The sequence below is a fragment of the Lissotriton vulgaris genome, chromosome 8 (genome assembly GCF_964263255.1).
Source record: "Lissotriton vulgaris chromosome 8, aLisVul1.2, whole genome shotgun sequence".
NCBI lineage: Eukaryota > Metazoa > Chordata > Amphibia > Caudata > Salamandridae > Lissotriton > Lissotriton vulgaris.
In genome coordinates, this window is record NC_141696.1 from 740,925,680 (window position 1) to 740,952,803 (window position 27,124).

Below are 27,124 nucleotides of genomic sequence, written 5' to 3' on the forward strand. Positions count from 1 at the left end.
GCTCGCTGCTTTCAACTCCGCAGCCAACCCTGGGGACAGTGCACAGTCAAGTGACTAGACCCGGCTGAATGGTTGCATCTTTTCTAATGTGAGTTCTGGAGTCCTGGGTTGTGACATCCCCGATTGTTCACAGTCAAGTAAAGAGAACCGGCTGAACTGTTGCACCGTCTCTAATGCGAGATCTTGAATCTTGGGACGTGATTGCGACACGACTGGCTGCCAGGCTTAGGAAGAATTCATTCTACTGCACTATCACATAATGAGAGTGCCAAAAAGAGCCACCTGTATGGATGGCAATCAGAGAAAAAAACATTGTCTAAGACACTTTGTGCAGTCCAGTCATGCCAGGTCACATGAGTTTAAGGCAGTGGTTTGGCACAGATGATGCTCTCTTTACTATGTTGCACTAGACAATAAAAAGATTTCTAGCTAACGCATCAAGAATTTTCAGGTATATTAAGGACACAGAGGCGAGGATTATGCTTCTCTTTCTTTACTAGAAAATCACAGCAGCCAATCAAAACTTTAACCTACATAAACCATGAGCCCTCACGGCTCCTTCTCCCACCAATCACAGAGGGCCATGACTGTCTATAAATGTCCATCCGACAATAGTTCTTCCTATTTCTTTGCGCAAAAATAACATAAGTCCATAAAACTTTGATCCATCTAGACTGGACCCGAACATCCACCAGACAACTTCACGGGCCAGCTCCAACAGGCAAAGATCAGGCCACCTGAAAGTTGCCTTGTCATTGATGCCTGAAAGGAAAAAATCAAAGCCATAATGCCCTAGCTCCAGAACTTTCTGTCATTTCCCGGTGGGGAAATCACATTAGTCACAGAAAATCATACTGTTAAAGCATCACAAAAGCATATGAAAGCAAAATACTGCATAATTCAGTAGACAACCTCCAAGGGTGGGATAACAACTGGTTTATGATAAAATACTTTTAAAGTTGAATCAGAAGACCAATCCGCTGCAGCCATAATGTCTTCTAGACAAGAACCTGTGGAAAAGGCTTTAGAGGCCATTGCCCCTATCACTGAATGAGCTCCAAAAATGGAGACATCAATTCCAGCTTCAGACAACAACCATTTAACCCAACGAGCCAAGGTAGCCAAAAATACCAGGCGGAAAGGTTGCTGCACCGAGTTTAATACTTGTCCTGTAAAATCATTGCACAATTCATGCATACAGTCTTCATAACACTTCAGACACTTGACAGCACACAATTTCTGATGATGTGGGAAAGCAGTATAACTCACACATATGGAACCAGTTTTGGTTAATCTATAAATAGTAAAGGGCACCCCAGAGGAGTGAATACTCTACCTGCTAAAACCAATGCCTTCACATCTGAGACACATTGACAAGAAATCATACACAAGAGGAGAGTGAGTTTTGCTAAAAACTGTTTACGTGAAAGAAATCTGTGATGGGGGTTTTGAGAGAATTCAGATACTAAGGGCGCTCTGCCTCAATTGATACGTTACAGTGTGTGGTGTAGGTAGTCAAAGAGTAGTGCGTAAAGAGCAGACGGAAAAAACCCTTAACTGTCTCAAAAGTCAAGGACTTAGCAATAGTACACAGCTGTGCTCTCGCAACTACAATGGGGTGGTAAAGTTTAGTACAATGACAAATGTAATACAATAAATAGAAGCAGATTCTTTGGTGTTTCTCTTGTCCCAGCAAGATGAGGTTTTAATGTATCTAGACTTGAAGAACAGTCACAGTAAGCCGACACGTGTTTCGTCGTGTACAGATGAGTCAACACGACTCTTCAGGGCTTTTAACTCAACTCCGAGCAAGTGAGTTGAGAATAGTCTGGTATTCATAGAACGGACCGTTCACGAAAGACGGCGACCGGGAAACAACGGAGGAGGGATACCGCACTACCGCACACCGCGTCTGGAGAATAACGTACCCGTTTTTCTAAAGTGCCTCAGCAGATGGATCCCCTCCCGGTTACTGCCTTATACATACCCGTATTAAGTGCAAAACTCTGATAAACTTGACTCACCTTATTGGACGGAACATAGCAGCAAGATTATTTTCTTGCGCTTTACCCACTGGATATATCAGTCCTACTGACTAGTATACATGTACATATACACTCAGTGAATACCTCTATGAATACCAGACTATTCTCAACTCACTTGCTCGGAGTTGAGTTAAAAGCCCTGAAGAGTCGTGTTGACTCATCTGTACACGACGAAACACGTGTCGGCTTACTGTGACTGTTCTTCAAGTCTGGATACATTAAAACTTCATCTTGCTGGGACAAGAGAAACACCAAAGAATCTGCTTCTATTTATTGTATTACATTTGTCATTGTACTAAACTTTACCACCCCATTGTAGTTGCGAGAGCACCGTTGTGTACTGTTTACGTGAAAGGCCCTCATTCGTGGGCCACTGTTAGGTTTAAAATTCCCCTGCCAACATTATGCACTTGCTTATGCTGTATTATGTTAGCAATATGTGGCTAAATAGATGTCATTTTGTGTTCATGTCATGTAACCCACTGAGCTGTCCGTGCAGCATGCAAGCTTCCGTTAGCCTGTATGACTCCATTTTGTATTTCGTAATCCATAATAGACTGCTTGGGCTGTGCTCGTATTTGGCCTTAGTATTCAGAACCGCTTGCCTCAGTAAAGCACTGTACTTCTTTAGTATTTTCTGTTCTGCTCAAGGCTGTAACCCGACTTACTAATGAACTGATATTTTTGATCTGCATTCCAATACCGATGTGTAGCTCTGCTCCCACGTTAGGAGACGCTGAGACTCGGCGCAATGGCCTTGGACTACTGATAGTGTGCCCATCTGGCAGGTGTTAGCTCATCTCTCTGTACCCCCTTTGTTCATGCCCGGCTGAAGCCGGTAACTTTCCATTAGAGGCGTGGGCGAAGTCTCCAGAACGGTTTATTATGTATTAGCATACCCTAGAGCAGGGGTCTTCAAACTGTGGGGCGCGACCCCCAGGGGGGGCGTGGAGTGTTACAAAGGGGGTCGCGCATTCCCAGGCAAACTTCTGCCCAGGCCCATAAAACTACAAGGGTTTCAGCCCCCCTCCTCCTCCTGTGTCTCAGCCCGGGCTGCTGCAGTGCAGCTCGAGCTTCTGTGGGCTGGGCAGTGTCTGGAGTCTTATCTCCGGCACACCAGAGATTTTGACAGGTCGTTAAAGACCATTTGCATATTAACATGCCTTTGTAAACTGGTTACAGAGGCTTTGTGTTTTTTTTGGTTCCAGTACCCCCTGGGCCCCCACTCTGCCTATTCCTTACATTTAAACAGTTTTATCAAGGTAGCTGTGAATAAAACCCCAGGAAGTCAAGAATGTCACAGGTTAACAACAATTAAAAATAACCAAGAACAGAAAAGACATTCATACATCTTAAAAGGTTTTTTTCTGTACACCAAGGGGCGGATTTACAAGACGCTCGCCCCACTTTTGCATCACTTTTCCCATGTTAAAAGTGACGCAAAAGTGGCGCAAGAGGCTTGTAAATCTGCTCCAAAATGTTTTTTACTTTTGCCAATTTCTATTATAAGACTACTTTATCTTATAAAAACATTATATACAAGTCCCATTGCATCTCGGCACTCGTGAGAATTTGGTCCTGTGGATGTACTGGAGTTGTAAACATTTTAAAGCACTTTAGGGCAGATTTACAACAGTAATGCAGCGCAGTGCAGCAAGCCATTTGGCTGTGCCGTGCTCTGTTAGTTTGGAAAGCACAGAGATGCAACATATTTACAAGAATATGTTGCATCTCTGTCCTTCCCCTGCGCTGGCCCACAAGCTTCAGCCATGCGCCGGCGCAGGAACCCTTGCACCATGGTGCAAGGATGCCTGCGTCGTGGGGAGACTGTTTTGTGCAGGAAGGGGTACCTTCCTGCACAAAAACAATCACTGCAGGCATTTTCCTCTTTCAATGCATGCTGGAGAATGCAGCACGCATTGAAAGAGGAAAAAATGAGCAGAAATTAAAAAAATTCTCCTCGCTACGCCACCTCTAAGGTGGCATAGTATTCACACACATCTCCGGATTTACGATTTCTCGAAAATATGGAGATGTGTCTTGTTCAATGGGTGTTGCGTGGGAATACCCACAGCAACACCCATGGAACTCCCCTTCCATGCACAGTGCTGTATGTGAAAGGGCCATATTTACAAGGAGAGGAAAAGGCTCGCAGGGTGGCTTTTCATCATCTTGTAAATATGGAGGGGCCTCCTGCGCCACCAATACGTCACAAAAAGTGAGGTAGAGGTGGCGCAAGGGGCTTGTAAATCTGCCCCTGATTATGTAAGCTTAGGAAACCGTTTGTTAACCTGCGGCACTGGCAGAGCCATGAATCCAGGCTTTTTACCCACTCCTGCTCTGGGACCAAAACTTGTTATGCTGCCTGGACCAGAGCTGGAGTTTGATGCATGTGCAGATTCTACCTACAAGTTTGGAAATTTTTGTCATGAGGGGGTCCTTACACCTGAAAATGTCGACAGGGGGGTCTCGGCATCCAAAAGTTTGAAGACCTCTTGTAGGAGAGTAGGGTCTGCTATCCTATGGTCACCCCAGTTTTTGCTTTTTGCTTCACTGGTTTTCGACTTACTGAGGCTGTGGGCCTGCTAATCAGACCCCCAGCCTGCTGTTCTCTCTCTAAATTTATAACACATGTACTATAGGTACATACCACAATTGGAAATGAACCCCTTGTCAGCCCCTGTACCATGCACTATAGGTGCTCAGGGCATAGGTGCCACCAAGGCCTACCAGGGGCTGAAGCATAGCTTTTGCCACCCCTGGCTGGTTCTTAAATTGACACAACTGGCTGATCACTCAGCTGGGGCAAGTGGGTGTAATCACCCCTTGCTTAGATATAGTATACCTATATCTAAACCTATATCTGGACACATATAAGCCTGTAAGCCACTCCTATGGAAGGCCTCATCAATCCTGGAGGCAGAGTGCGTGGTTCTATGTGAGATGGAGCTCTGGCATGAGCTGAGCCTGTCTGCAGCTGTCGGGAACAACTCCCTAAGCTGATCCGGGATAATGCCATACCATATACTCTTAAGCGCCTTATAATCCTCGCGGTTATATAGCAACTTTGGTTTGGCTTTATCAAAACATGTCGTGTAAGGTGTCATACGAATTAGAATACTACCCCCTCGCCAGTTCTGGCAACGAGGGTAGCATTCCACCCTTCTAGAGGGATAAGACATGTTACTTTACTGAAACGCGGTTGATTTAAAATGAGCCTCAGATCCACAAAATGGATGCCTCTGCCACAGACACGGGTCTGGCCTCCTGCTGCTGACCGAAACTCAGCAAATGGTGGCCTGGACAAAGGGTTTCCTGTCGCAGGGCGGTGTAAAACCACCCCAGACAGGAGATAGTGGATTGTAGCAGGGAGGTTTCAAAGAAACCAGACACTGCCTGGGGAGCACAAGGCTGCCCCTTGCATAATCCGGCCAAACCGGTTCTGGGGCATTCCAGCCCCAGTCCCAGCGCGGCCTGGATCAAAGGAAAGGGGTGTAACCACCCCCTTCCTGGGTCCCACCCATAGGAGGGGACCTAGCAGGATGTCCAGCCCACCAGATTCGAATAAGAGTGGGAGCAGTGCCAATGCAACTCAGATCATCCTGAAGAAACATAAGAAACGAATTCTGGACCCTTCGACATTCTATTCGACATAGAAGATGGAAGAATCTCCCTTGTGGTCAAGGAGTGACCACCCTGTGCAAACAGGCACCATCCAGCCCTCGACCCTTGCTTTGTTGCAGTTCCCGCCGGAACTCAAGCAACAGAGATCGACAAGATTAAGCTTGCCTGCCTTCTCCCAGCCCGATCCACACTCCCTGCAGAGCTGAGACCCGTGGAGGCGACCTGAAGCGTGGGGCACGCCATCTTGAAAAGGCCACGAGACGCTGACCGTGCAGCCCACGAGTGACCCTCGAAGCTGTACACCGGGGTTTGAGAAGCCCCCACCCCGAGCTACACTTGCACCCAAGCTCACCCCTCCACACTCGACGAGTGCTGCGTGGGGCCCTTCTGCTCGTGTTGGCTCGACGCATTGGCCCGGTCACTTGCCAGCTGGCTTGTGGCCCCTGTGCCGATGAAAACTTGAATACGACTTGCTTTTCTGGTTGCTCCAGATCTGCACCCGCTCCTGTGAAAAGGAGCCCCCACTCTGACCCTCCTGGTTTGAGTGAGAAGCAATCTCCCGGTTCCGCGTGGATTGCTTTTGCCAAGTGCTGTTTGCTGCAATCTTGAAGCCGACGGTGCTGACGGCGAGAGCCTACGTGGGACAGATCGTGACCTGCTCCTGGACGTCGCAGATGCCCCAGAGCCCACGTGACAGCGGAGAGAAGACTCTCGACAACCACCTGATTGCGCCCGACATTGCCTGGTTCCGTCCTGGTTCCACCCTGGTCACTGCTGAGTGACCCAGACTCTGTCCCCTCTGCTTTCAGGTACTTTTCGACTTCGATCCACCCTTGGATCACACCGGACACTTCTGCTTCACATCGCCTGCAGCTTCTCCAGCTCCAAGCACCAAGAGCCTGCGTGTCAAAACCCGACGCCACTTCGACCCTGTGCACCCACTTCCTGTGGGTGAGGTAACATTGCAACGCCGGTGTTCCTACACTGGTCCACACCTCTAGGGTCTGTGTCTTAAGTTTTGTTCCTCTAGGTTCAGGGGAAGTATCTTTAAACTCACACTTTGTGTAACTTTTACGCACCATTGACATTGCATTGGTGCAAGCCGCACTTTCTGTGCTGCACCCGAATTCCGTGGGCTACTCCCGACTTCAGCATTGCTAGTCCTGACTGCTCCCAGCGATACTCTAGGCCCTAGGCCTAACCACTGTTCGATTGGTATCTCTTATACCATTTTTTTAGTATATGGTTTGAGTGGCCACCGGCCCTCATCCAAAATTGTGCAACTTTGTATGTTATACTGTGCTTTTGATTTAACGCTTGTGCCCCTTTCCTCATAAAGAGTACTGGGGATTATTTTAGAAATAAACACATATATTTTTATAATATATACATGTGTGGTGTCCTTTCATTTGATTACAGGATTGTATGTGGTAAAACAGCTCGCTTAACACGACCTCTTAAGTTAAGCCTTTAAGGCTGCTTAGTCCATGCTACCACTAGGATAGCTTGTCTAACAAGGTTGACTTACAACCAGACATCTTTGGGGTTTGTTTGGACCGATACCAAGTGGTTCCAGAATTGGAAACACTACATATCAGGCCAACTTCTCACACCTCTGCCCTAGAGCGTCAGTCCCCCTTGGCAGACATCTTAGGGTGAAGGTCTAAATGGACTCCTTTGCAGTAAAAGTCAGTTTGCATTCTCTACTATCTGAGCGACTCTTCATTTTGGAGAAGGTATAGCAGGTGGTTGTATTTAACCCGTGGAGCCCTAGAGGGCCTCGTCCTTCGTGCTCAAACCCTTGTCGAATATTATTTTGAACATAGTGTGCCACCTCTATACAGGGCACCCATTCAGTGGATCTGAGATGAACTATATTTTTAGAATCGAATTGGAGATTTTTGTTGGTCTGAACATTCGACGTGACATGGCGCGACTTGCGTTTGCGTTTAGTCGTAGGCCGTTGCTCTTCCTGGGAATCTTCAGAGTCAGAGGAGGGAGGAGAACATGGTGAGGATGCATCCACCACCCGAGGGGTGGAAATCGTGGAGGATACCAATGTGCATTGCGAAAAAGAACTCTGATAGCCATGATCCCTAAGGACCAGGGAAACCATTTGCAACAGAACCTCTGACGAGGAGGAACCCTGAGAAACAGCATCACTGGCATAGCCTGATTCACTCACATCCACACCTTGCACATTTGAAACCTCTGAAGGACCCCCCAATAGATGTCTCCCATAACCTGGCAAGGGTTGGCTAAAGTGTTGCAAAGCCTTGAACAAAGCACAATTTATGGAGTTCTGGATATGTGAATCTAATGCATCTACTTACTGCTCTTCCAAGTGGTGCTCATAGGGCACCACTTCCTACTCCACATAATCATCATCACCCACCTCGGCGTAGTTTGCCATCCTGAAAACTGGAGGGGTGGAGGAGGTTCAGGGCAGTGCTTTAAATGGGCCGGTACTCACCGGTACCGGATACCGACACTTCTCAGATTTATCACTCTGAGTACCAGCACTTCTCTACTGGCGTGGAGAGTACCGGTACTCATGAAAAGTAAGGCTCATTGGCTGTGCTGGTGAGCCGGAGTGAAACGTGTGTCTGGCCGCCAAGGTGCTGCTTCTCCAGCCCCCGATCTGAGCCCCTGCTGAGCTATTCAAGAGGGCTTATTTGAATAATGTCCTGGTGCTCACAATCACACTGTGCTTGACGGAGCAGGTTCCGTTCAGGCCCTGTGCTGTCAATCACAGCCACACTATCCTGCGGATTTGTGCAAACAAGTGTCAGATGACAGAGGTTTCCGAGAGAGTGGTCAAAAAGAGCATGATACAACGAGTCACAACTTTCATGGAGAATCTGATGAGGCATTGAACGTTGTATTGATAGTGTAAATGTTATGGATGGATGAGTGAACACGGGTGGATGTATGAATGGATGAATGAACAGATGGATGGATGAGTGAAAGCATGGATGGCTGGGTGAAAGGGGGTGGATGATTGGATAAAAGGGCGGATGATGGGTGGATAAGTGAAAGATTGGATGGATGAATGAAAGGGAGGGAGGATGGATGAAAGGGTGGATGATGGATGAGTGAAAGAAGATTTAGTGAAAGGGGGGATGGAATGAAAGGGTGGATGGAATAAAAGAGTGAAAGGGTTGATGGATAGATGAGCGAAAGGATTAATAAATAAGCGAAAGGGTGGATAAAGAGATGGATGAGTGAAAGAATGAATGGATAGGTTCGGAGATGGATGGACGGATGGCTAGGTTTGAATATGAAGGGTGGACAGATGGAATGGTGGAAACTGAATGATAGACAGAATAGACAACAGAATGTAAAGGTTAAATGGTGGACATCAGCAGGTAAGTGGTAGGATGAAAGGATGAACGGATAGATCTATGGAAGAGACCAGAGATATCTTCTGAGGAAGGTCATGATGATTTGCTTCATTCGCTTGGTGCCATTAAGAGCTTTGGTGTGACGTGGGGGTATTTTCAGTTTCTTCCTACTCGAGCTGAAAAATATATGGTTTTGTGCCAAACAACAGCAACTAACAGTATGGCATTAAGAAGGTGCATATATTGCAAAAAATGAAATGTTAACATATTATAGCATTTCTCTTTCATTTTGTGTAATGAGTTAACTTGCTTTTGTTTATATAAACACATTTCTCATGTGTTTTGGTGTGTGCTGCAACTAATATAGAAGCCATGAAGTATCATCATGTCTTGCCTTTACCCCCACCCCTAGCCCCGCCCCCTCTCTACACCTCTATCTTATTTTAATGAATACCTGCACTTATATTTTCCCATTTAAAGCACTGGTTCAGGGGGAGAGTAAGCCCAAAAGATGAAACAATCTGAGAGACTCAATGCCATGAGCCCAGACTAGCAAAGTCTTATAAATGTACCGTATTTTCATAAATTATAACAAAGACTTTATTCTGCACAGATTCTTGTGGAGGGAGCGACCGCAAAACTCTCCTAGGGAAAAGGCCTGCAATGTTTTTGCGCCCTGTCGGGTGTTCACAGGGACAGAGGGGCACCGGGAAGCACACAAGCAGCCGATCAGAAGAGGAAACAAGCATTTACAATGCAATGGTTTCGCCTTTGGAAAAGTTAGAGCTATTGGCATTGCTCATGACATTTCTTTTACTTATAAATAAATGGCATTGTTATTTACATTGCCAACAGCTTTCACAGCCCACACAGCTCTCACAGCCCACACAGCTCTCACAGCCCACACAGCCCACACAGCCCACACAGCCCACACGGCCCACACAGCCCACATGGCCCACACGGCTCTCACAGCCCACACAGCCCTCACAGCCCACACAGCTCTCACAGCCCACACAGCTCTCACAGCCCACACAGCTCTCACAGCCCACACAGCTCTCACAGCCCACACAGCTCTCACAGCTCACACAGCTCTCACAGCTCTCACAGCCCACACAGCCCACACAGCTCTCACAGCCCACACTATGCTGCTGTCTCTAAGAGAAGCACTTCCCAAATTCAAAACAGATCTCAGTTTCAGAGATTCATTCCCAAAATGCAACTACAGACATGTGCTTTCCCAAGGAAATATACTGCAAAAATAAAACAAGCATTTACAAGTGGGGCCGGAGACACGGACAGCGGGAGGGGGGGCGGGAACGGGCACACGGACAGCGGGAGGAGGGGCGGGAACGGGCACACGGACAGCGGGAGGGGGGGCGGGAACGGGCACAGGCACAATCAAAAGGCAGAAGGCAAGAAAAAATAAAACAAAGTTGTATCTGGTATTTTGGTGCAGGCTTGCCATTCTTCAATAAATCTGATAAAGCCCAGATCAAAAGTGAAACAACATGGGATCAAACATAAAAGTGAATAGGTCACCTAGCTAAAATAGGTAAAGAACAGAACTGCAGGGCCACAAGTAGAAATGTGGAGGCAACTGAATGGACAGTTGCGAGACATTCTTAGGAACAAGACACTTATGAGTAATGACGGGTTGTAAGTTTCAGACTGTCTGTGAGACATTACAGCTGAGTTTGAAAACTACGCCTTGTTGGCAAAGCTGCGTGTCTAGCCTGGGGCTCCTGTCACTCTGGGGACAGATGGCACCGGTGCCATGCGGGCCGCACGGGCAGGAGGAGGGGCTGGGCTCACCTGGAGGGCGCCGCCGCCTCCTGGGGTAGAAGCCATGTTTGTTTACTCCCGGCGGAGCTCGGATGTCCCGGGGCTCTGGGGCTCCCTCCTGGCAGTGCGGGTGAGCGCTTCTGGTTGCCCGACGGTCCCTCGCTGGCTACAACGCTCGGTCCCCGCAGCTCCTGGGGCAGTGCTCGCACCCACCTCCTCCGCGACCTGTGATCACGGATCGAGTTGCAGGCCGGGTCGGTCAGGTGAAGGAAGCCGGGCAGAGCCAGAGCCCTGCAGCAGCTGGAGGTGGATTCCTGCACATCTGCTGAGGCCTGTTTTCGGACCAGGCTGTAAACGTATTCAATGCTGGGGATGGTCGAGTTACTGTTCAGCTGGTCAAAGCATTTTTTAACCGAAACGAAACTGCCGAAAGGCCATATGGGCTTTCCAGTTCATTTGCTATAAATCCGTGGAAGGGACCTCAAACATCAAATATGACCGGGAACCCCAATGAACGCTAAGCCGGATTGTCACAGGCCTAGCGGTGGCGGTCGCCGTTCTGAGGAGCGGCTGCAGGAAATGGACAGCGGTACACAGCTGAATCATTCATTTCAAAATGGAGAGAGGAATCCCTTGATCGGTCCTCGCCGCCAGTCTCGTTTAAGTGAATCGACACAGGGCTTTCTAGAATATCGACTGCACGTAAATGTTTAAAAGCTTGACATCAGCCGACGAGGCCTCGTGAAAGTAATAGCCTCGCACAGCGCCGTAGGGGGGAGCATGGGAAGATGCCCGCAAACCCCAGGGAGAAAAAAAGTTATTAATTCCGCCCGCTGTCTGGGGCGCGCTGCTCGTCTGTCAGGCTGGGGTACAGGATGAGTGACCGGGAAGAGCGGCCGAGTGACAGACGGCGGGGCTTCCAGAAACAGACAGCCCCTCTCTTTCAACAGACTTTTTTTTGCTGTTTTTTTTGGCGCGAACTAGAACATAAGGTATTGTGTGCTTTACGAGTACCGTTTACATTACTCAAGGATGCAGGTTAAGTGATTTGCCCTGAATCACATTATGTTGACTCGAACCTGAAGCCGAGGCTCGGCAGAGCCGGGCGTTAGTCCAGGGCGTCAGAACGGATGGTGGCAGCGTGGGTATATACCCCACCCCCCTTCCGATTTTGGAGTGTGGGTAATATAGGAGATAGTGCCCTGGCACACCCCATCATTTTGAAATAGACACTGGAAATTAAACAGACACACGGACAGCGGGAGGGGGGCGGGAAAGGAACGGACAGCGGGAGGGGGCGGGAAAGACACGGAAGCGGGAGGGGGGGCGGGAAAGACACGGACAGCGGGGGGGCGGGAAAGACACGGACAGCGGCAGGGTGGGGGGGAGGAACGCACTCACCTGGACTTCTTCCGGCGGCCGTGGTCGGCATGAAATGAGGAAAACTGCTTTGACCTCTGGCGCAATAATCTAGCAGATTTGTTTAACGGGTATTACCGTTTACAAAACACCCCGATATGTACTGCGTGGGAAATGGAGGCCGTGGTTACTAACTACAAACCAGGAACAACTGCCAAACTGGGAAGGAGACACCTCACACTGTGGCAAAACAACATTTAAGTGGATCCCTTCGTTTCCGATAACCTCCTGGCGCGGAAGATACCGCAGCCGGGATATTGCGATGAGCAACAGGTGCCATGGCAAAACGCCAAATGATGACTTTGGATGCAAAAGTTAGTTATAAAGTCGTCTTCGTGATTATTTCTACATTTCAGAAATGCAATGTGATCCCGCGACATCATCCGCCTGCCACCTATCAATTATGTACTCAAAATAGGTAAATAAACAGAGCAAGGCGCCAGACAACGGTATTGCATGCAGACAGCCGTGCGAAAGCAACAATTAACACACAGTCTATCTAGTAAATAAGTACTGAACGACCAATTCCGACCCCTCACATCGGCAGGAACTAGCGCTCACTAATCTGGAGGTGCTTCGGTCTTAAAGTGCCAATGCAAACCATCTATGCGTGCATATAGACGTGCATAACGTGAACCCAGCTAGTAAGTAATGGATAGCTGTAAGCCGTGGAAGGGCCGGGCGGATCAGGGACACGCACAAGGTGGAAGGGGGTAGGTGGATGGCGTTCTCTTTACGTAAAACGCAAGGAGTCAACGCTCTTATCTAACGTTGAAGCTTCCAATCCCCTTATTTCAAAAGAGCCGCGCTGCCCCGTCATTCATAAAAAGACATGAAGAACGGTGGTACCCAGGACCCAACAACGTCCTCATGAACATGAACACGCTCGCTTGCTGGTAAGCGGCACAGGGCCAACCCGGTGGGTGTCTGACGCCGCCGCCCTTCAAATCACCTCCGGCTACATACCCCCCTCCACTCCCCCCACAGAATAAGTGTCTAAAAGATTTCCATATGCCAGGGAGCTGGACATTTGGATGCTTTTGGTTTGCCATTCAGGTTTAAATAATCAATGTTAATTTCACCCACCCCCTTCGCACCAGACGCCAACAGCGTCACAGCTCACTGTGTAAATCAGAAACTGCTATTAATAGGACAGCAGAGCTCCCTCCCCCTGTGCAGGGAGGGGGAGGCTGTAGGTGCTAGGGATGAGGGCAGGGAATCATCAACACGCTGCCACTAAATGTGAAAACAAGCAGCAGAAACGTGGTGGGCAGACACACGGACAGCGGGAGGGGGGCGGGAAAGGAACGGACAGCGGGAGGGGGGGCGGAAAAGGAACGGACAGCGGGAGGGGGGGTGAAAGGAACGTACAGCGGGAGGGGGGACAGGAAAGGAACCACTCACCTGGACTTCCTCGGCCGGCGGTCGGCCGCCAAATGGCCCAAATAAACCTTGACGAACCAAAAAAAAAAGCCCTGCCCACCGCCGCATGACGTGGCCAAAAGAGAAAAATTCTCGGGAATGCCCCCGAATCTGGTCCGGCCTTGACGGACAGATCCGGCACCCAATGGCTAGCCTCCATTTATGGAGCTAGTCAATGGGAGCCGGGGGACGTTCCTGAAGTCCTTATTGTAATCAATAGATTTCGCCTGCGCCGAAAAGCTGCGCAGAGCGCAGCCTTCGGCAGGCGAAACCTAAAAACTCCAATCAGCCTCCCGCACGAGGCGAATTGGAGGAAAAGAGGGCTCTCTCTTCTACGGCAGAGTATGTCAGTCGTACTCCCGCTCCACAGCTGGTCCAAAGATCGGGAGGCGATGCCCCCGGGAGCGCTTGATTCTCAAAAATAACAATAAATGGTGAACACTCGCACTTCAAACAATGAAACTATTATGCCTCATTCACATTACGACAAGAGAGGATTGGATAAACGCACATAACTGAGCTGTCATAGCAGCAAAGAAAGAGGAATGATTACGGCACATTTATAGACATTCATGGTCCCCTATGCTTGATGCAGAAAATGAGGGTTCATGGTTTATATAGTTTAAAGTTTTGTTTGGCTGCTGCGGTTCTCTAGTAATGAAAAAGAAGCATAATGTGAAGCCTCGGTTCCTGACATAGAATTATAAAAGTAAGCAAACATCTTAGCATACATCAGCTTTAGAATGATTGTCATAGCAACAAGCCACCTTTCCAAAACCTCGGCCTGGCTCATTACTTCTGCCTGAGGCAGCACAGCAAAAGAAGGCTGGATACTGAGTCAACCATTGCCAATTGCTGCACTACTATCAGCCCGATTCATGAAGCTAAATTGCGCTCGCAAAGGGCCAGATTCTGAGAATCTGGCCCTTTGCGAGTGCAATTTTTGCATTTGGATTTCATCATCCCAAATGCAAAAATTGCTATTTGCGAAATCGCATATTTGCGATGAATTGGATTTAAGGAATTTCTATTAGAGATTCCTTAAATGCAATTCATTAACCAATTGGATATTGCGAATTCACAATATTTGGTCGCTATTTACCACGAAGTCTGACTTCGTGGTAAATAGCGAAAAAATAGTAAAAAGCACTTTAGTGCATTTTTTTCTGTTGCATGTTACACACACACATGTCCTTTGGAAATGTGTGTGCGCAACACCTGTTTAAATTTGCATTTCAGGGGTGCTACAGGGTGTCCTTTGGACACCCCTGGCACCCTTGAAATCGCTATCTTATTTGTGATTAGCTAATTGCTAATCGCAAATAAGGAATACTTCCCATTCATTCCCATGGGCCTTTAGGCCCATAGGAATGAATGGGGAGTTATTCCTTATTTGCGATTAGCAATTTGCTAATCGCAAATATGGAAAATATAGGAATCGCAATATTTTTTGCAAATCCTACATGAATCCCGTTTTGCAAGTCCTTAATAGCGATTTCTTATGAATCGCTATTAAAGACTCGCAAAACGGGTCTTTGATGAATCTAGCTACTTAATCTCATTAACGCCCGCTCATTATGCAAACATAGCCAGGAAGTAGCTGATCTCATCGTTGATAACAAGCTTGATATTCTTTTTGTCACCGAAACTTGGACCAACGAGTCATCAGAACCAGACTTGGTCACCGCGGTACCTAGCGGTAACAAAGCCTATCGGCAAGACAGAGCAAGGAAAAAAGGAGGCGGTCTAGCTATTATAGCCAGAGACCGCTTCACCGTCAGAACCACTCCTATCCCTTCTACCTTCTGTGAAGCACTACAGTTTAGAATAAAGCTTTGCTCCCTCTTCAATTTCAAGGGAGTTCTGGTTTACCGCCCTCCAGGGACAAAAATTGTTTTTCTTGCCAATTTTACTACAATGCTGGAAACTTTAGCTACAGAAAACACACTAACTGTTTTAGGCGATCTTAATTTTCACTTAGACCAGGTTGACCAAACCGACACAGCCACCCTTATATCGGACATGGAAACACTGGGATTGAAACAATTAGTCGCCACGGCTACGCACTCAGCAGGCCACACTCTAGACGCCATATTCTCTAATGTGGACGGTCTCCAAATAACGGACATTCTTCCAATGCCGTGGACCGACCACTATGCCATATTTGGTAAAATCACTACCAACTCCTTCCAAAATAAGACACTCGCCACAATAGACCATGCTCCCTTTAAAGATTGGAAGAATATAAATCTAACAGAGCTGAAAACTCAGTTGGACAATACATGTCCAGTGGTGTCCACCGACCCTTACGAGGCTACACAACAATTCAACACCTGGCTTGTCCAGGCAACCGAGAACACCGTCCCCATTAAAACTTTATCCAGGAACAGATCAAAACCCACTGCTCCATGGTACTCCGACGAGCTAAGACAGCAAAAACAGATCAATAGGAATCTGGAAAGGTGTTGGAGAAAAAACTATGACATCGCAAGCAAGAAAGCCTACAAAGATGCTCTGGCACGTTATAAATCCATGATCATTAATGCTAAAAAATTATTTTATACAAACCAAATTGATCATGCTAAAAATTCTAGTAAGCGTCTATATGAAATTACTAAGACATTGGCAGGAAACTCCCCCGACCTTATTCCCCCTCCTTCACAAGCACTATGTGAGGTCTTAGCGAAATTCTTCTTCACCAAGGTGGACGATATTTTTCAAGTTTTCGCATCCAAACCATCTACGACGAACATGGCTCCACCTGGCCCACATCCGACTACTGCTTTTACTAGTTTTCAGAAACTGACAGAGGACCACATAAAAAGCATAGTCTCAACAATTAAAACAGGCTCTGCCCTAGACCCTTGCCCTTTTTCAGTTTTACCACCAGTCCTGGACTCCATCATACCAACGCTGACACAAGTCTGCAACTCCATCCTGTCCTCAGGGAATTACCCGAATTCGTTAAAGAAAACTTTATTGAAACCGCTACTAAAAAAACCTTGCCTAGATAAAAACGAACTTAAAAACTATAGGCCCATCGCGAGTCTACCGTTTTTAGCCAAAGTTGCCGAAAAGGCAATGAATTCAAAACTCTCAGATTACATCGAGAAACACCGACTGTTGGACGATTCTCAGTATGGCTTTCGGAGATATCACTGGACTGAAACTGCCCTTATCAAGGCAGCTGATGATGTTAGGGCCATACGGGATCAAGGTGGGACGGCAATCCTAGTTTTGCTGGATTTATCAGCAGCCTTCGACACGGTCGACCATAACATACTTGTCGATCGTGTTGGAAGGCTAGGCGTTAGTCACTCTGCCAAATACCTGCTTGCCTCCTTTCTCGCGGAGAGAACTCAAGCGGTCACCCTTGGCCCGTTCCAATCGGCTCAACTCACGCTGCCATGCGGTGTCCCCCAAGGCTCATCCCTCAGTCCGACACTATTTAATATCTATGTGTCGGACCTTGCCAATGTCATCAGAGCATATGGGATGAGCCTAACATCTTATGCGGATGACACGCAGCTGGTACTGGCTATTAAGGGTGATGGAGGACAGGTTGCTCAAAACTTCAAAAATGGATTGACCGAAATAGGAGCATGGATGGCTACAAATTGTCTTAAACTTAACTCAGAAAAGACTGAGGTAGTCATCTTTGGACCTCTTCTCCCAGAATGGCCTTCATGCTGGTGGCCACCGGCCTTTGGTACACCGCCCATTCCAACTTCAAAGGTCAGGAACCTGGGAGTCATATTCGACGAAGGTCTTAGCTTCATGGACCATGCAAATAAAGTTGCGACAACGGCCCACTACAAACTAAAAATGATCAGGAAGATTAGCCCCTTTCTTCCGGAGAGATTAATCAAAACACTGGTTTGCTCCTTAGTCCTGTCTTCATTAGACTATTGTAATGGACTTTTCCTTGATGCTCAGGCTAGGGTCATAAATAAGCTTCAGTCCATACAGAATGCGGCGGCACGCTTGCTTTCTGGAATAGCTAAATTTCACTCCATTTCAGAAACTATAAGACAATATCACTGGCTCACCATCAAAAATAGAATAAAGTTCAAGTCCTTATGTTTAGTTTATAAGGCACTCAACAACCAAGGACCTTACTCTTTGAAGGATCAATTGAAACTTTATATTCCCCGCAGACATCTCCGATCCTCTGCTCGGCACCAATTAGTCATTCCACGGTCGAAGTCGGTGTCCTGGGGCGACCGCCGTTTTCTAGTGGCTGCTCCTAAACTATGGAACACTCTTCCTCAACACATCAAGACGAGCCCTTCACTCCTCCAGTTTAGGAAACTTGTAAAGACATGGCTGTTCAATCAATGAGTTCATCCGCACAATTAAGTAACATATGATCTGCTTAGCGCCGAGACGCCTTAGGGTATTCGTCGCGCTCTATAAATGTTAAAAATAAATAAATAAATAAATAGCTGTAAGAGAGCTGCAGCACCCAGTAAATTGCTGCACACATCAGAAGCTACCTAATAATGCATGACATAACATTTTTGTGCAAGTTACAGCAGCACATGCGTGTTACGCGATCTGTTGTACTTTTCAGGGCTGAATGTGTATCAATTCATGTTTAAAAAGTATCACTTTTGAAGAACCTCTCTTCTTGCATGCATGTACTAAGGTGATATCCTTCAGCATATTAAAGATTTAGAGGGAGATTTTTTAAAAAAAGCATGCAATGCAGCGCAGCCGCCGCGAGGCTGCGCTGTGTGAACTGGAGGGAGCAGGCGATTGCCATATCTTCAGAGTTATGGCTCTCTCCTCCCCTTTCATTTGCGCCGGTGCTGATTTCAGCTGCTGTGCGCCATGTACCCACTTTAGTGCCTCAGCGCTAGGGTGTGTGCATGAGTGTAGCATAGGTTTTGTACAGGAAGGGTACCCTTCCTGTACAAAATACTATGCTAGGCATGATACAAAGCTTTTCCCACTTTGCAAATGTGCGACACAGTGCAGCACGCATGGAAAGTCAGAAAAGCACAGAGAAATGTAATCATTTCTCCTGTTAGTGTCTACTTTGAAGGGGCATTAACTTTTGGCGCAAAAACATCATTATAAATCTTTGTAAATATGGTTTTGCATCAAAAGGCATGGGTGGTTGAATGGGAACACACATGTACCATCCATGTAACACCCCTCAGAGCAAAGTAACACAAAGCTGTGCTTCGCGCTGTTTTGCTCTACTTACAGGGTACTTTTCAGCGCAAAACAAGTTTGGAAAGAAAATAGGAGAAAAAAATTGCGCTAGTTTGCGTCACTTTTGTGGCGCTAAACCAGCGCAAAAGGTATGAAAATCTCCCTATATACTTTTTGAAGGGTGTATCATGTTTTAATGTGACATTTTTTGCATGATTTACGTCAACTATTTTTATTGTAAACCTCGTTTTTCTTGTTCAATCTGGCTTGGCTCTTCCTATTAACTTGTTAGTTTTTCGAACTCTACTATGGAGCACCTCCATCCTGTTTTATAACGCTAGAAATAGCACTAAGGAGTTTGCTCCTGAACACTGAGCCCGCGCTTGAAATCGTGGGTAGCGATTGGACCACCTTTCTCTCCAATGGCAATCAGGTAGCGGTCCTCGTAAACCAATACTGAACGTCGCCGTTACGTCACTAACGCTGTCTGAAAGCTGCATTTTAAGCAACCTCTCTGTACGCTTGAAGCTCCCGGGGAGACTAGAACGATTTGCGGAAGTGAACGTCTCCATTCTCTAGGAGATTCGTGGCAGGGTCACGTGGCTGCGTGTGCAGCGATTGGCTGAGCTTCCCCGGGCATCTTTCGCACAAGAAGCATCTTACCTTTGTTGGAGGCAATCGTCGCTTCTGTGGTTTTGCCGGTATTTCAGGCAGTATCGTCCTCCCAAGGTCTAGCGGCTCCCTGCCACGTAGTGCAATCTGCCCCCCTAACGGTCTGTGCGAGATGGGTCCTTCCTGGTTGCTGCTCCTGTTTTGTACCCTTTTACTGGCAGATCTGGGGGTGCAAGCATCAACAGTTAAAGGGGTGACTGCCAGCCTAGCTGCAAAGTGGCCAACAACCCCTCTGCTGCTGGAGGCAAGGTGCGGTATGATTTTCAACTATGTCCTGTATTTCTGCAGCTGTTGGTGTAAGGCCAGTTATTGTTAGTACTGTCATCCTTGAAAAACGTTTTCGGAAAAATAGAACCATTTTAATACCTAGGTCCAAATTGGCTTTAAGTTGTAAGGCTTAAGTAAGAAGAAAAAAACAGAGACCAAGGAAGATCATTTTGCCTATGAATAGCGAAAAATACTCATTCTGTTTCTCTGAACGGAATGTCGGTGTACTGCCCATCATTTCAATCTGCCGTCAGTGATCTAACTTACATTCCTGTCAAGCGCACATTGTCATGTTTGCAACTTAACTCTTCTTAACTTTTAGAAAAGCAATAATTTGGATGGAGGCATTATAAAGCCCTTGCTTGTAATGGAAAATATGAAACACTAAAGTGCTTTAGCACACAGAGCTAAAAATAGGTGAAGGTTCTGCACACAACACTGACCACTTGGTAGCTAAAAATAGCATATACTCTTTTAAAATCTTTAGGACCAATTCACAAAGGTGCTAAAGAGTAAATGAAATTCAGTACTGCTGTGTGTATTCTTAAAGGCCTTTGTAAATTCGGCCCAAAATGTTCAACTTCACATTAGTATAAGTGCATATGTCATAATCCTTTTAAATTTGTACTAATTGTATATGAATATTTTCAGTTTAGATGTTTTGGGGCCAATTCACAAAGGCACAGGAAATAGTACAACTGGAGTACTGTGAGGAGAACAGTTTATTATATAGTGTGGTGTGGAACCTCAACGTTTGAAGAACCTTTGCCCAACCCTGGGTAACTGTGGCTCTGATCAGTCATGCTTTATCATAGGAACACATGTTAAGAAGTACAAAACATTTGAATGAGACAGATACAAGACTCCATAAAAATCTGACACCAGTTTGTAAACATAGGTGGTATTTTTATCTTTAAATAAACATGTCACTTAAAATAATCCACCTGAGGGTTACAGAGATATACATTTTCAAACTTGGTATGTGGAGCTTCCTAGCCTATCCCCAAGGTGTGGCGACCAGGGGACTACATTCCCACAGAAAACAATGGTTTGACAGCTGCTCCCCTCTCTCTGTTCCTGATGGCAATCTTTCTGCAAGATCAAAAGAGCAGCCCCTCTCGTGTGTGTCCATCATTTGCCCCTCATAGGCTTAAAGCGAGCTTCCCCTTCGAAGCTCACTTAGTGAACTCACACCCAGTTTGGCCTTCCTCCCAATTTGAAGTCACACCTCTTACAACAGCAGGCCTTTATGTTCCTTCCTGAAAGTCATTCACACCTGCCTGCTGGAGGGCAGACGGATGTCTTGTGGCCAGCAACTGTAAACAATCACTAAAAAACTTTGAGCAACAAATTTGCTACTTACTAAAGTTGCCACCCATGTAAAAGTTACATTAAATTCAACTTGGGCATCAAGTCGGGTTTAATGCAATGATTATCTTTTATACCTTGAGTGTCAGCGTGTTACATTGCACTTGCCAATGGGGCTACTTGCCTTTCCACTGTAATATCGACAGTGCAGTGTTTTTACTGTTAGGACACATTGAGTTTAGAACTACATGTCCAACTTTTTAATAAAACATTGTGAGCTTCAAAAGCTCTTTTGTGTATATATAAACAGGGAAGGCTCTCCATCCATTCCACCCCAACCAGTGGTTATTTTAATAGTTGCATCCTGTTTTTTGTTGTACCTAGGACTTATAGAAGAGACGCATACCAAGTTTAGTTTTATTTTTAGTGACTCATTTATGGTATTGGGGAGTTGTGAGTGTGTGCCATAGGCTCTGGTGCTGCTAGTGACCTGAGAGATTCCTTACAAAAGATGAAGATGCACATGTGTATATCTTGTTCAAAATTACTTATGTGTACGCCAATTCATGTTCGTATCAGCTTAATGTTAGCCTGGGCAGGAAACATTATTTGTAGTTGGCACAATAGTATTACATTCCCCATCATTGGTGTAGCAGTAGTATGTCTCAGTATATTGTACATAGTATTAAGTGTGTATAGTAGTAACACTTCACAGTAAATTAAAAAACACAACAGCTCAGTTGCAGTAGGTGGTATGTGCTAAATGTGTAAAGTAACTGTATGTAGCAGTTTCTCATTACTATACATCACACGTGATAGCGTCTCTATGTAACTCATTGAGAATTCAGGAAACCTTTCTTGCCTTCAATGATGTGTACTCTTCAATCAGCTGTGTCCATGTGTAAAATAATCCTAAAGGCCACTATGATTAAACTGGCTGTGACAAAGATCAATCAAGCTATGCAGTTGCTGTTACCCAATTCCTATTGTGGTGGAGGTTGTGCCTTCCCCTTTAAGAATTCATCTTTAATCAATTATTTGATCAAACAATAACAAAGAATATCTCACAGTTTACCTACATACCCAAGGCGGCCATTTAAACATAAACTGCTAATATTTGCTGCTGTGGAAGTCTATTGGGTCATTTGTGTGGTGTGATGACTTAAGCAAGAAATGTTAGCGAATAGTTGCTTAATGCAGAATAAAACCCAAAACATTTTTTCGAAAAAGCCCACCCAGGAACGTCAGCTCTTCTCCTCTACCACCCAAGTCTTCAACATGCATCTTCAGGACACCAGAATACGTTATATGTTGAATCCTCAATAACTCGTAGTTTCTTCGTGAACAGAAAATTGCTCACATCAGGATATAGAAGAATCATCGTGAAAGTGCAATAGGCCCCTCATTTACACCTTCATAATTGCCTCTCTCTCAACATTATCTCGCATCAAGACCCTGGTCTAGTGTGCTCAATAACCAGGTTTTCAGAGTCTCTTGAAACATAAGAAGAGATAGTTAACTGTGTGGGACTAGGTGTAAAGTGTTCAAGTAGCTGGCTGCAGTTGTTGAAAAGCTCTATCATCATAGGTATCAGTGCATGGTCTAGGAACAGAAAGAAGAAATTGGTATGTTGATAAAAGAAGTCTCTTTTGCCTTTATCATGTAAACTCCTCGGCCATAAAGTCAGTACTTTCCGCTTAATGCTCTATAGGCAATTGGCATGGCCTTAAAGAGAAAACTCTACTGTGAGTGGGCAGCCAGTTTCAATATTTCAGTGTAGGCGATATGTGTTCATGCTTAGCCAGGCTCATAGTCAAATGGGCAGCAGGATATTTCACCAACTGCAAGTGGTGCGGAAGCCTCTATGGGCTCTAAGTAGTTTCAGTTGCCATTATCCAGCCATGACTGGACTAGCTCTATGATCAGAGCCATGTGGTGATGGCTTCCAATGAAAGAAAGAATTTTCTTGAAGGACCTCAACTGAAAAAAGCATATAATTACAGCGTTGACTACCTGAGTGTTCGGTGACAGGTTGGAGTGTAGATTAAAGTCCAAGTTACTTAGTGACTCATTAGGTGCTAAGGACATAATCTGAGGCCAAACTGAAGCACCACAAGTGGTGGTATCATGACTGGTAGGATTGAGATTCATCATTCAATCAATCAATCATTTAATTTGTAAAGCGCACTACTTACCCGTAAGGGTTTGAAGGCGCTTGTCGAAGAGTCAGGTGTTGAGTTGTCTCCTGAAAGTCAGCAGGTCTTCGGTTTGTCGTAGGCAGAGGGGGAGGGTGTTCCAGGTCTTTGCGGCGCAGTGGGAGAAGAACCTGACTCCGGAAGTGGTTCTGCGGATGCGCGGGAACGTGGCCAGGGCGTGGTCAGCAGAGCGTAGTTTCCTGTTGGGTACGTAGAATGAGAGTCGACTGTTGAGATAGGCTGGTCCGGTCTTGTGGAGTGCCTTGTGTGCGTGGATAAGGAGTTTGAAGGAGATTCTCCTGTCGACGGGGAGCCAGTGCAGGTTCCTCAGGTGGGGGGTGATGTGGTCGCGGCAAGGGACTTCGAGGATCAGGCGTGCAGAGGCGTTCTGGATTCTCTACAGTCTGTTGATAAGCTTGGACGAGGCTCCGGCGTAGAGAGCGTTACCGTAGTCGAGTCTGCTGCTGACTTGGGCCTGAGTGACTGTTTTCCTCGTGTTTGTCGACATCCATCTGTAGATAAGCAGGTGGAGGAGACCGCGATGACTTGTTTGGTCATGGTGAGTTTTGAGTCGAGGATGACTCCCAGGTTGCGTGCGTGGTCGGTGGGGGGCGGGGGTCCCCAGTGATGCGGGCCACCATGAGTCGTCCCATGCTGAGGGGTTGGACCCGAGGATGAGGATCTCCGTCTTGTCTGAGTTCAGCTTAAGTCGGATTTCCTTCATTCAGTCGGCGACTGCCTTCATTCCCTGGCGGAGGTTGGATTTGGCGGTGACAGGGTCCTTGGTGAGGGAGAGGATCAGCTGCGTGTCATCGGCGTAGGAGATTATGATGAGGTCGTGCTGTCGGGCGATGCATGCTAGTGGTGCCATGTAGACGTTGAACAGCGTCGGGCTGAGGGAAGATCCTTGTGGGACGCCGCAGATGATCATGATTCATGAAGTTGGCGGGCATCCCCCACCATGTACGTCGCAAACAAGCAGTCTGCTTGTGAGTTGAAAAGTTGTGCCTACCGCAGAGAATATGAGGCTGGCCAAAGACTGGCTTAATGTCATCAGCATATACATCTAAAATCATTTGCCAACAAATTGGAGTAGGTTTGCTAATGGGTGCACTTGCATCTATGATAGTCATCACAGTGTTTCTAGTCGAGATGTACCACTCCGACTTGACCACCACAATGATGGTACAGCGCAATGATGTGCTTATGGTTTTCTTCCACCACAATGATGGTACAGCGCAATGATGTGCTTATGATTTTCTTCCCTGAGTCTTTCCGAAGTGTGCTCATTCCAGCAATGCTCATGGGCAAGCAACTGAATGTAGATATTCAGCATTTTCTTGTAGCAGACATGTTGTGCTTTTGTAGACACGTTGGTGTTGAAGTCACAGCTTGATGATAAGTTTCCATGTCTGCAGCCCTTTAACGATCTATTCCATAGATGAAAACTTCACCATTCCATATACTTCAAAACAGCCTAGTAACAGTTTCTAGATTACTTACAGTTGGCTCATATGGTGCCTGTTGTATCAAGGATAACTATGTTTGTTTGCATGGTGTATATGCAGATGTCAGTGAGTGATTTTCATTACATTGGGCTGTGTTTGCTCACTATATGCCTTCTATCTTCTGTTATCCCCATGTGCACTCATCAGCCTTAAAAAATGCCCCATTCTTTAGGCACCTACTGGAGGAGGGTGATCATTCGAGCTGGAATATCACCACAAACCACTGAGGATTGGTTTTCTTCGGTGGAACCCTGTGGCACAGGTTACAGGTCCCCTTCCTTTTCTTTAATAGCCAGCCGTCTAACCTACAAGGGGACTGATGGGGTGGGGGGGATGGGTCACATGTCCCCTACCTCATTCCTCAGCCTGGGGAGGCTGAAAGCACCACTAGATAACTGGTGAAAAATATATAATGAGAAAAATGGAGTGGGGCTCCCGCTTTCTGGCATTGGACCTAAAACATTTCCAGCCCCTCTGGAAACAGGTTGGAGAATTACATGGCCAACCTGGTCCCTCAGTGGGGCTGAAAACTAAAGTAGGTAGCCAATCTTCCTGTCAAAAGATGTGTTTCTCTCGAAACTTTTACACAGCATCTTCAGTTCAGCTCCTTGTCAGGCCGCAACTTGAGGGTTTTATCACCAGCTGTTGGCTGTTTCCTGGGAACGTGAGGGGAACTTCTCGTGCTACTCTTCCCACCTTGAGGATGCTGTTCTCTCCTTTCGCTATTGCAGACAAGTCTTTCCCAGGCCATATTGCTCCACAGCTACAGAGAAAATAATGTAATTTAAATAATAACAAGTGTATCACATTCCAAAGAGCTCTTCTTGAATTTCACAAAGGTAAAAATGCAAACAACCCCTTGGCGAGGCCAAGCCTACCATGATATACCCTCGCAGATCTTAGTCACAAATGGTTCCTTCACAAGCTGAGAGACTGTTTAACCAAAATTCTGTTAAAATTATCATGAAGTATGTTTTTCCTCAAATGATTACTAACAAAAACTTCGTTTCCAATCCACTGCCATTGTTTGGGTCAGTTGGATTGATTTGAGTTTTAATTTGTACTCTTTAGGGCTTCTTTTACAAGAAAGCTACGCCAACCCATCTTCTGCCGAGCCATTCTTTGCTCTTGATCGGATTTCCATGGCAGTTTAACTGAATGCCGCTCACCTGAATCAGTGTAAAATGATGATAGAATAGAGATACCTCCGTTAAAGGTGACACAAACGCACCCACAGTACAAATCTTTTGTTTCTCAGGTTGGTGGAGGTATTGAATTTACTGGCATCCAGGCAGGCTATACTTAGTTTATTGGGTTCTGCTTACAGTGCTGCTCTGGCTGCCACCTTGATGAAGGTTCTGAGCCAACAACTTGCAATGAGGTTATTGCCAGCACGCCAGAAGCCTCCCTCAGTCCAGTTAGGCCAATGAAGATCAATCTACTTTGAATGAATGAATGAAATAATTGTATAAAGCGGGCAGTTACCCTAAGGTGTCCTAGCACTGAAGGGAGGACAACAGAGCGAATCGGTCGCTAAACATGCAACTAACTCTAACAGCAGCTTATTCCACGGCTTCGGTAAACAGTCAAGTCTTTAGCTGCTTACTAAATTGCATCAGGGCAGGTTGGCAATGCAGAGTTAGAGGCAGTGAGTTCCACCATTTTCCTGCACAAAAGGAAAATGCTCTACATCCCCATCTTGATTTGTTTGATCTAGGAATGATGACGGTTCGTGAAGAGCTAGATCTAAGATTCCTGCTCAGCATGTACCAGGAGAACCTTTTCTGAAAATACTTGGGACCTGTCTAATGAAGGGCCTTATGGACCAGGCACATAACCTTGAAAACAATCCTTTTTCTCACTGGAAGCCAGTGGAGACCCTGTAATGATTGGGATACGGGTGTAAACTTGGGGATTTTCAACACAGTCTCATTGCTGCATTTTGTAAAGGCTTTAGTTTCTTTACCTCGTATTTTAAGAGCGCCTAAATGCAGGGCATTGCAGTAAAAAAGCTGCGAGAAAAAGAGAGCTGTTAACTCTGTTTTTTGCAAGTCAAAGGGAATAAACAGAAAGATTTTTTCAAGGCCTTCAACTCGAAAAAGCCTGAAGAAGTGATCACATTTATTTGCTCAGAAAAGGATAATTTTGTGTCAAAAATGACTCCTAGATTTCTTACTTTCTGGACCGGGACTGGTAATGTGCCTAAGATTGAAGGCCACCATGACTCATTCCAGAAAGAGGTCTCTTTTCCAAAAAGCAGCACCTCAGTCTTTTCAGAATTCAGTTTCAGACAATTATTTTGCATCCAAATTGCAGCTTTGGACATGCAGTTGCAGAAGTTCCTTGCCTCCTTGTTTACGTCCGATGAAATAGACACC

General features: G+C 46.2%; 1 protein-coding gene across 1 annotated transcript in view; it reads left to right on the forward strand.

The window, feature by feature from the left end:
- Positions 1-19,433: 19,433 nt before the first annotated feature.
- UGGT2 (UDP-glucose glycoprotein glucosyltransferase 2) overlaps positions 19,434-27,124 on the forward strand; it is a 1,432,652-nt gene continuing 1,424,961 nt past the window's right edge. The window contains exon 1 of the mRNA XM_086936163.1: positions 19,434-19,717. Coding sequence (XP_086792289.1) covers positions 19,581-19,717 — 137 coding nt within the window. The 5' untranslated portion in view covers positions 19,434-19,580. The remainder of the gene's footprint in view (positions 19,718-27,124) is intronic.